The sequence below is a fragment of the Anomalospiza imberbis genome, chromosome 26 (assembly GCF_031753505.1).
Source record: "Anomalospiza imberbis isolate Cuckoo-Finch-1a 21T00152 chromosome 26, ASM3175350v1, whole genome shotgun sequence".
Taxonomy (NCBI): domain Eukaryota; kingdom Metazoa; phylum Chordata; class Aves; order Passeriformes; family Viduidae; genus Anomalospiza; species Anomalospiza imberbis.
Genome location: NC_089706.1, coordinates 4,253,037 through 4,264,363, shown reverse-complemented (window position 1 = coordinate 4,264,363; position 11,327 = coordinate 4,253,037). Strand labels below are relative to the sequence as shown.

Genomic DNA, 11,327 nt, shown 5'->3' with positions numbered 1-11,327 from the left:
AAGCTCTGGCTGACCTTAAATCTGAACACTTTGTTTCTTTGGCGTTTACCAGATACCATAAGGGCTGTTTTGTTCAATAAATACCTATTTCCCAAGTTTTTTCTACCACTCTGCTCTTCATCAACTAGGGAGCAGCAGTTCATATTGCAGCTCTTCTTGGAGAGCTTGGGAGACCACAGCTCGTCTGTGTGATACACAGAAGGGGCTGGGAATACCACATTCTCACCACCAGAAAGTATTTGTAACTTAATTGTAACTAATCTCTCCTGCTCCAAAGAGTTTTACAAATAGTCTTGTACAAAATTAGCTGTAACTGTGTTGTTTAAACCATAGGTGTAAGGGATCTGTTTTACAGAAGTAGGGCTGCTCCTGCAGACGCTCTGGATTTTCTGTAAATTTCAGACTTGTTTTTGGAGAATTTAAATTTTCAGTCCTTGCCTGTGAAGGTATTTCTTTATCACCAAATAATGCACATGATAATTGCAGTTCATACCTTGTGTAGAATCCGTGACACATATGCAAATTGCCATGGGTTGGTTGAGGTTGGAAGGGACCTCTGGAGCTCATCCTCTCCAAACCCCTGCTCCAGGGGTCACCAGGAGTTTCCCTTGGGCTTTCTCACAGGTTTTCCTGCAGATTAAATAAAATAAAGGTGTTTGGAAGAGAGAATCAGATTCTAGGAACCGTCATGAAAACTGCAATCCTGAAAGCAGGGTTTTTCTAAGAATGTTTAATTTCATATTTGTGAATTCTGGTTCCTTTATTTACTGTTTCAAGCAATGTGTGAATGGAGTATCTGTAATTTCTTGGGACCTACAATCTCAGTGGAAATGAAGCAGTTGTTAGTTCACATTAATTACAGGCATTACTTTTCTTTATTCCTGGCTCTGCACTCTCACCTGTGCATGTTCAGCACACAGCTCAGCTCTCCTTCCACTCCCAGGGGGGTTTTTCACCTGTGGGGAAAAATGGGATGTTTGAGTTTTGCTTTCTGTTTGATGGCAGCACACTCCCCTTGTGGAGAACAGAGCAGCCAGCTTTGAAGCTGCAGTGATTCCTCAGTGCACACAGACACAGGCCTATTTCAAATTGTGTTTCAGCAGGGAAGGGGGGGTTATGCCATTCTTGTAGAGACATTAATGTAGAGAAGCATTCCCAATAAACACAGGTCTGGACAACAGTGGGGAGGACACAGATCTACAGTGTCTAAACTAATAATACATAGATGGAAAAATACTGCTGCTAATTTGAAGGCTGTAAGTATCTGTCAAAATCTATTTTAAAAGTTCAGTACCAAGAGTGTGTATGGCCTCTTTTTTAAACTCTGAAATACATCAAGTGAAATAGGTGAACTCTGAAATAAATCAATATCAAATTCTGAAATATGTCAATATAACAAATCTCTGAGCATCTCTTCAGAAAATATCTGGGATTTGTGAGCAAAGGCTGGTACATCCACACAGTCCTGTCTCCTTCTTCAAAGTAAATTCATGTGGGTTGTCAATACAAGCATACAGCCTCTATGATTCTTTTCTGCCTGACTCAGAACACCAAATTAATTGAAGCAACTAATGATACACCTTCAGAATAAATCTTTGCGCACAGCAGTTTGCAAACCAAATATGAAACAGTTTTATTTCTGTTGAGGTGTGAGCAGAGCAGTACATTTCACCCACATCCCACTGAGAGCTTTACAGGTTACAGAGCTTCTGTGGCTTCGTGCAGTAGTTTGTCCTGACCCTCTCACGGACACAGTCACTGTAGTCAGTGTTGCACTTGCCACACTTGCAGCTCACAGCCACGGGGTAGGAGTAGTAGGGGCTGGCGTGGTGAGGGCAGCCCGGGATCAGCACTGTCCGGTACAGCATCTCTTTGTACGTGCACACGTTCTGGGACAGAGCACTCCTGAGGAGCAGCTTCTTGCCATTGCTGTCCTACAAAGAGAAGAGAAATGTGGTGTCTCACTGAAGCACACGTGTGTCAGAAACATCCTGTGAGGTGCAGAGACCAAAAACCTGAGCCCAGCTCTGGTACTACTGAGTTCAGAGCTCTGATTGTGACTGGGGCTCCCTCCCCACACAGGCACATTCCCCTTGTTTTTATGGTTTAACTAATCCACATGGCTCAGAGTGTTCCCTGTGCTTTGTGATCTCTTCTGGCTCCCTGCTGCCCAAGCTGGAACTCCAAATGCTGTGGATTCACTGTGGAACAGTGAAGTTGTGTGGAGTGGTGTGGCTGCTGCAGAGCTGTCCCCACAGCCAGCTGAGATAGCAGCAGTGGGAGCAGAAGTTACCCAAGTTATTTACATTAATTAAGAGTGACCCAATGTAATCTGCCCCTCACCTGTTCCATCCTGCCATCACAAACTGCCCACAGAGGCTCTGCAGCAGCAGCAGCAGTCAGGTCTCTGTTGTGCCACTGGTGTTATCAAATCCATAGTCCCAGAGTCTTGGTATTTTTCACCCACACCTTTGCAAAAAGCTAACTTGAAAACATGGTGACGGTGCAGTTTATCTGCCTGTGATAAACTCTTTTACAATTTGCTCATTTGCACACTATTTTCTGGGAGAACAGAGCCTTGGTTTGCAGTGGTGGCTGTTACAGAAACACCTGTACCTCGTACCCAAGTCATGCAGAATCCAGCGCAGATGGTGGTGTTGATGGCCAGGCAATAGGCGCATTCCCGTTTCTCCACATGGATTGTGTACTCAGAAGGAGCACAGAGTGATGCTGTTTGTCCAAAAATCAGGCCAAAGAGGAGAGACATCACAAAGAAGGGACTCATGCTGGATGGTGAAGAACAAACAAACAGAGCAAACCACAGGTAAAATGGGATGTGCCTTCCAGCCGTGTCCTCGGCATGCGACAGGAGCAGCCAGGACAGTCACAGACCTGGAGTCATCGTAACGTTTCAAGCTACAGCCTGACAATTTCTTTCCAATCTCAGTCCTTATTGAAATAATACTGACCATTAAACAGAGAATAAGGGCAAAGAGGCCATTAACAACATAGAACAAGTTCACTTTCCCCCACTAAAGTATATTACATGGAATTTCTCACTAGTGAGTGATAAAATCCTGACAGAACAAATAAGAGGAGCTGAAAGATTTGAAAGTGTGACACATAGGAGAACATGAGCTCTAGAATTAAGCAGAGATAATAAAATTATCTCACCACTTTAAAACAATTTTCTAAAGAAAGCATCTTATAATATGTTGAAGAGGCAAAAAGACAAGGCTGTGCATATCAGGCATAAAACTGGATTTTTCAATTTCCAGTGGCTTAGAGGCATGAAGAGATGGGAACACGGCCAAGAACTAAATAACAGATTCAAGCAAATTACAATAAAGAACTTCAGCAGAGAGTTCAGCTTAATGAATCCTGCTTTATATGTCTGTTGTGCTGACCTTATTTCTCAGACCTGCAGGGGGATCCTGAGAACAAAGCTTGATTAGCTCCAAGACAATTTCAGGAACTACTCTAGAGCCTCTAAATGATAAACTTTAAATGACAGTGTCTACCAACATCTGGACATCACCCTCTAGTCTCTTCCAGCTGCCAGTTTCCCTTAGCAAAGTCATCCATTACACAGGCTGGTTTACCCTGTAGCTGCAGCACCACCAGTCTGGAAAGGCCAACCTCTTGCCAGCAGAATTCTTCTGTATTACAGGAACCTGATTCTGCCTTGAGCTGGGAGAGGCAGTGACCCAGCACAAGCTCTGTGTTTGCTTTATATTCTCCGGGCTGATCTTACTGTTTATGTAATTGCATCTGAACTGCTGCTTTCTTATCGTAAAGTAACCTATTGAAAATTCATACTGAACCACAAAGTAAATGTGATAGGAACAAACATGTCCATAATATCCTAACCTGGAAACTGGAGATGGAAATTTAATTATATTAACAGGCATTTTCTCCTCAGGCTTTTAAAGTAATCAGTGCTTCTAAAAAGTTATTATTATTAATTAATTTAATTGCTCCATAGGACAGCAAGACAATGTCAGGAAGGCTGGCATGGATATGGAGTCCTCCAGAATCACAGCTGATGAGTTTTACACCTGTGTTTTGCTAAGGTTTAACGAGGTCTGGTTCACTCTGCGTGCTCCTTACCAGGCACAGCTGGGAGATGCTGGCACAGGGTGCCCAGGGGACCTGTGGCTGTCCCAGCCCTGGAAGCGCTCCAGGTTGGAGCAGTCTGGGATAGTGAAGATGTCCCTGCCTGTGGCAGGGTGTGAAATGGGATGAGCTTTAAGGCTCCTTCCAACTTAAACCATTCTGGAGTTCTCCAAGTCTGTGCAATGCCCACCAAGCAACAAATCTGAAATCAAACCCATGGCACTGCAGCCTGGCACAACCTGATTTACCTGCTCAAGTAAAGCACACTCAGAAATGGGCTGGCCTGGAACCTTCTCAGCAAACGTTGAAGCAACAAGCAATTCACTGAATATTGGTTGATAGGGAAAAAACTTACAAAACCACTCCTTGCAGCACAGTAAGAAACAAAATATTGCATCAATACCAATGAAACAATGTCCCCAGATGGGGGAAAACACTCACATTTGGGGGAGCAAGAGGGAGAAGAGGTCGACAAAGCCACTATTCTGTGTCAACCCTTCCCTGAGCTCCCTGCCTGTAGCTCTGGGAGCACGTGCCCTTCCAGGCCATCACCTAGCTCCCATTTGTAATCTGATCTAATGGATGTAATCTGATCAGATGGTCTTATGCAGGTCAACCCCATTCCTGATTTCCATAGCCATGAGAGACATGGAAAACGTGAGTTTGAGGTGGTAAATGTGGTTACTTTGAGCTGTTGGAGGAGTGATCCAGTTGGTGTTCAGCTAATTCCTGCACAATAGGGTCTGCTTTTCCTGTGGTTTCAGACTGCTGCACACAGGTCTGTGTCCTGGGCTGATTTTTCAAGCATTTTTAGGATAACATAATAGAGGTTTTGTTCAATTAAGACTAGCCAAATACTTTCTGTTTTCATGGAGTCTTTAATTCTGGGTTAATTTCTACATATAATTTCTCAGGAATTAAATATAATTTAATTATATTTAAACCTCTTTGTGGCTTAGGGACATCACCAGAGTATTAATTGTACTCTTTTTTGTCCATCTCACTTAGCAACAGGAGAATAACACTCACTTTGCTACTATTCCAGTATGTTATTAACTCTGTATTTTTCTGATATATTTGGAATACACCCAGGTTCTCTCAGTATACACTACACAACCCCACACAGATAATGGAAATGTGTATGTATACACGGTACACACACACACACTACATACACGTGTATGGGTTTGGTCATTTGAAGCTTTAACCACAGAAAAAAATGTTTGTTCTTGGGAAGTACAGAGAGTATTTCAAAGGACACAAAGAACCTGAAAAAAATCATAAAACTAAAACCTGGAGAGGACAAAAAATGCTCAGAGTAAGAATTAAAAACCAGCATTCTTAAAGCAAAAATATCACTTGTAGCCCTTGCATGCACAGCTGATTCTTTCCTCTAAAGATTCACAGCTTTAGGCAGTTGGAGCTGGATTTGTGTGCCCTGGAGACCACCACAGCCAGGTTTAAGTGGGTGTAAGGTGGAGGGAGAGATTAGGGAAAAAAATATTGTTTAAGAATTTAACAAGATATAGTGAAATGTCTGCAAACATCAGTAGCAAATTGTAACAAGGCTTGAAAGTCATAGTAAAGATGAAAAAGAGAGTGCAACAATAAAAACTATAACAACAAAAATAGAGGAAAACCAACAACAATATCTGTTAGAGGTGAGAAAATGCAGAAAACTTGCACAGGAAGCTGAAAAGTAGGAAATAAACTTTTGGAGGCCAGAGGCCAGTAATAAAGTCAGAGAACATTACAAGATGAAGACAAGCTGTTGATGCAGAGTAAGTGCAAAGGCTTCATCAAGTACTTGTGCTTTTGAAAACATAGTGACTGAACAACCACACACAGATCTGCAACAAAATTATTAAATTAATCATACAAGGAATAAATATTTTAAACTCAACATTATTAGCTAGCTAATGCTCATTACAAGAAGTCTGGAATACTGAGGAAATTTCAAAACATTAAAAGAAAGTGCTAATATAATGGCGATAATTAAGGAAAAAGCATTGAGCCAGGTAACTCTCCACCAGCCAGGTAAAATAACAGAAAATTGATACAGGATTTGAGCAATAAAGAATAACAGATGAAAATGTAATTACTGATGTTACATGAAACAGGTCATGCCAAACAAATCCAATTTAATTGTTTGCAATGATTACAAATTTGGTTGGTAAGGCAATTGCACAGATGCAATGTCTTTGGTTCCATCTGTGCAGAGCCCCCCTGTCAGGAGGGTTTAGAGCTGTCCTCCCAGTGTGGGGATACTGAATGCTGGCAATTATCAACCACTGGAGCAGTTGGTTTAACCTCAGTGGTGCCTTTATTCTCTGCAGTGTTTTTACCCAGCCTCTGAACACTCTGCACTGCACTGGGGAATTATCTGACCAGGTATTAAGAATGAAAATCCATTCATCTGGAAGGGCAATAAATTACTCTGAGTGGAGCTTGGGACCAATGTGAGTGCTGCTTATCAGCTCAGCCCCATGCTGATATGGTCACAGAACCTCCTGGCTGCTGCCTTTCCCTTGCTGGCACTGTTATCCTGCCCATCAAAAGGGTAGTATTGATGTATCTTCAGTCATTTACACAAACTGTCAAGCTGGCAAAAAACCTCCTGATTGTCCTTATGGCTGTGACCATGGAACATTCACTACTGACCTCTCTGATGGGAGTGAGATCCCACAAGCTACAGGGAGCAGCAAGACAAAAGACTCTGCAGGACAGCGAAGTCCAGTGTCACAATTTGTGAGTGCCTGAGGCTTCTTCCATACAGTTTCCTAAAATCCATCATCCACCCACAGTCTGATATTTAGGGATCTGTTTCTTTTGGTTGCCCTCCTGCTGACCTGCAGAGACTCAGTGATAGAAATTTTTAATGTGCTTTTATAGCCCAGCTTTGCAGCCCTGCTCTGGAACAGCCAGTTACACTGTTAATTATTTATCTTTAACCTTTCTGTTAACCAAACCAATCCATTCCCTGACATCAGTGATTTTACTCTTTCATTAAGTGAATGAGGGTGTGCTGATGTTCTGCAGAAGTGCTTCAAGTGACATCTGTAAATAGAATTTAGTAATTATAAAAACCTTGGGTTCATTCCCCAGGAGTCTCCGTAATGGGCTACAGAAATTCAGTGCATACCAGAAGCTCATATGTAACAGTAATTTAATAGGATTCTCTGTCACTGACCAATGCCTAAAATAAAAGGAGGAACAGTGAGAAGTTGTCAGACATTATTCCTGCTCTCTCTGCCGCTGGTAGTGGTACGACACAAAGAAAACTTTGTGATCTCATGAGCAGGTTACTTACAGAGCAGGGTCACTCTTATTTCCATGAAATATGCAGCTGTAGATAGTAAAGTAAAAACATGTCCACACTTGCAAGCAACCAATAATTGGAAGCTCTGCTGATGAAAAACAGACAAAACCAATCAGATTCTGAAAGATGAGTATTCTGGTAGAGGAATTATTTCCAACTCCATCCAGTTGCAGCCCTCCACTGATAAAAGGAAATAAGATCCTGATATGCTGTCATAGAAACAAGTGTTTTTACCAGGTTTTGCATTTAAACAGCCTGTGGCTGCTGAATTTTCAAAGCTATTCTGCCTATTGCTGGTCTCTGTAACAGCCCAAACCATGGCTCTCATCTCTCAAATGTACAGATTCACAGGCTGCTCTTCACTTTCTTTCCTAGGATTAGCTGCAGCATTTCCTGTCAACCACAGATTAAAACAGCAAATCTCTCTGCTGCATATCATATGGCAGCAATCTCCATTCATTGTCTGAAAAGACTTCATAATCCTATTTGCTGTTTGGCTCAGATGGTAGAGCCCTTTGGATTTGGTTTCATTTCTTTGGAAAGTGCTAGATATTTCTGTTAGTCTGAGATACACAATCACTGTGCTGAGGGCAAAGCAAAACAAAACAAAAAAAAAAAAAAAAAACAAACAACAAATCAGCACAAAAGACAATCCAGAGCCTCCTGCAGTATTATCAAGGATGAACGGTACCAACCCAGCATCATAATAATGCTAAAGGTAAAACTCTGCACCAGGTGTGACAGAATAGAAGAGGTAAATGCTCAGTATTTGTCTTTATAGAACTGAATTTTCAATTCACCTTTATATTTGAGAAAAATAGGATATTTACTTTAAAAAGCTATTAAAATATAATATTACATATATTTATTGATTTTAACAAAGATCAAACGTACTTGTATTATAGTCTATAAATATTTTTAGCGTAAACTGTTTAAAATATTGAAAATCAGGTTCTGAAAAGTATATTTGTATTATATTCTATAAATATTTCTAGTATAAATTGCTTAAAATATTGACAGGTTCTGAAAAGTATATTTCCTCAGTGGAACCTGACTGTAAGTGTGTAAAACTCAAGCAATGTGTTTTCCTCTTGTAATCTTCAAAAGTTCTCACTGGTTGAGTTGTCCTACAAACTACCCTTCCAGTCCTGATCCAACATCATTTGTCTGTTCCAGACAAAAAATAGGGCCTGCAGTTCCCCAAAATTCAGCTGCTGACGAGTAACAGAGTAAAATTATCACGATCCTGTTTTCTATACCTCTATAAGCAATTATATTTTACTATAGCAAAGTGAATTCTTACTTTCTGATTCTATTAAGTCAGCAAACTGATTTTGTGAGTCCTGCAGCTGAGCCTTGAAGTCTCCTATTAAATCATATTTTTCATCATTCTTTATGGTCAGAGCTGAAATGTAAAAGAATGAGAATAACATGATAATGAAGGAAAAAGGACAGATTCTACTTTCATTTGTCCCTGTGTCTGACAAGCAGACATTCAAGTTAAATAAGGTGGCTGGTCCTAGCCAAATATTGATCAAGTCTTGGGAAAGTTCTCCAAAATCAAAACACAAACACCAACAGAATTAAAAGCAGAATTGAAGAGCATTTACATTTGCTGGACTTCTCTGTGAAGTGACTACAGGTTTCCTTGAAACCTCGAAGTAGTGCTTCTAAAAGAGAGAAAAACCCCATAATATGTGTCACAGGAATGCACAACCTTCGTGGGCCTGAGGATTAACAATGTGATGACCTTTAAAGTATAACAGTTAAACATACCTGTTCATGCCAGCACTGTTGTCAGCACAAAAAATGCTTCATAAAAATAAATTTATCTGTATTACTTACTCATCTTCCAGTTTTAAACCGAGTTTTTCATGTTCAAACTAATTTCAAAGTGAATAAATAGGAAACTACATCATTATTGAAAAATATCCTAGAAATACACTTTTGTTTCTAAAATCTTGCATGGAAAATTATTTTTGTTCATCAGAAGACAGAAGTCTGTTTTATCTGGTACTCCATGCTGAGTTATCTTTTGCAGGAAAGGCAGAATAAAAATCAGTAATTTACCAGCAACTGAAACACTTGCAGTTTCTTCATCCACACAGTCACACAGGACAGGTGCACACCCCTGTTCAGAATAATCATTTTCTCAATGCAAAAAATCAACATGCAACGTTCTTTAATATTTAATTGTATTAGTAATATTGTCATGCTAAATCAAGAAGCATTTTCCCTTTGCTTCATCTATTGAATGTATATTGTACTGTCCTGGCCTGCAGTTCTTGAATGGCTTTGTGCTGTGCTTCAATAACCTTTCCATTTTCTCGCACTTCCTTTCTGGTTTAGTTCTGATTCCACAGTCAGTTTGCACTGCTTGATCTTCTCAGTCTCTTTGTAGAATTTTGAGTGCAATTCACTCATTGTTTCTACACTCTATTGAAACAAGTTCCACAATTTAATCTCAAATGCTGTTTCGTTAACAATGTTATAAATTCCTGTTTATCTCTTCAAAACATCACAAGAGTAAATTCTTTTCCACCGAGGATGGAACATGATTAGGAACATGATTTGTACATGATTAGGAACTCAAGTTTGACTCTTGGTGCACCTGCTGTGTCTGAATGAACAGACTTGGCAGGACAAGGAGGAGACAAACACAAGGGGAAAATCCTCCGGTGCCTTCAGCCATGCCCAGAGAGAGCTGCACTCCACCAAAATCAGCTCTGGGGTGTGGGACAGGCAGGGCTGGGGCAGGGCTCTGGGCAGGTCAGGCAGCACTTTGGTTCAGGTGTGATGTCCCCCACACCCCCTTGGCTTGGCTGCACCACACTATTGCTGCAGTCCTGACTGGACTTCACGAGCTGCCAGGAATAAAAGTTTAGTCCTCAGGGATATGAAAATCAGGAGGAGAATGGCTAGAAATAAGTTCCATTTTGTGGCAGCAAACAGCATTTTGTGTCCGGGAAGCACAGAAGTACTGAAAAAATGAGCTTTGCTGAGTTGTAGTGAAGCAGTTGGTGAAGACACTGTGAGAAGAATTAAATTCTTGAGGAAACCACTGCACTAAATGCATTGTTTATAGATAAAATAAAGCCAGACAGTGCAACTGGGGTAATCTATTTCATTTTTCCAATGAATACTTTGACTTCAATCCTTCTACCTTTCAACAGACTATTCAGAACCAGTTTCACAAAGATACTTAAATCTTATTCTGATTAAAACTTACAGTTCTCCCAGGCACTTTAAAAGAAAAACAAAATAAACAAAACAAAAACCAAACTACAAATAAACAAACAAAACAAAACAAAACAAAAAAAACCAAAGAAAAACAAAAGAAAAAAAATAACCAACTAACAAACTTGGAATCACTGTAATTTTTAAAGGTTTGTCTCTAGGCATGTTCCCTGAATCACAAATGTCTCCTCTAAGTGATTCAGCTGTAAACAGGAAACAGAGAATTATTATTCCCCTTTGACTTCTTATTTAGCCTTGAAATATCCACCGAATAATACTTGAGGAACGGTTTGTGAACAAATTAAGAAGTCCTAAGAATTTAGATAAGCAGTGTTGGTGTGTAGCTGATTTCTTCATCTGCTTCAGAGCAAGGTTTTACTTGCTGTGAAATCATATCTGAACTATGAAGTGATTTCGATCAACATATTTTTAAAAAAACTAACAGTGAAACCGTATTTAACATTTACAGCTACTAAACTGCTAGACTACTCATGAATACTAAAACTCGACAATATTAAAAAATGTTAAAGGATGCGCAAGGTAACATTTAGTTTTACCTGAATCGGTGATTTTGCCACAGTACAGGGACTGAATGGCAAATTAAAATCATCACCTGGGCATTTGTTAAACTCCTGCACAAACTTAAGAGCTAATT

At 40.2% G+C, this 11,327-nt stretch overlaps 1 protein-coding gene across 1 annotated transcript; it reads right to left on the bottom strand.

Moving 5' to 3' along the window:
• Positions 1-1,608: 1,608 nt before the first annotated feature.
• TSHB (thyroid stimulating hormone subunit beta) lies at positions 1,609-5,420 on the bottom strand. Its single transcript, XM_068173240.1, has 2 exons — positions 2,624-5,420; positions 1,609-1,934 (listed from the first exon to the last, which is right to left on the bottom strand). The coding sequence occupies exons 1-2, from the start codon at positions 2,783-2,785 to the stop codon at positions 1,692-1,694; spliced, it is 405 nt and encodes a 134-aa protein (XP_068029341.1). The 5' UTR covers positions 2,786-5,420; the 3' UTR covers positions 1,609-1,691.
• Between the last annotated feature and the right edge of the window lie 5,907 nt (positions 5,421-11,327).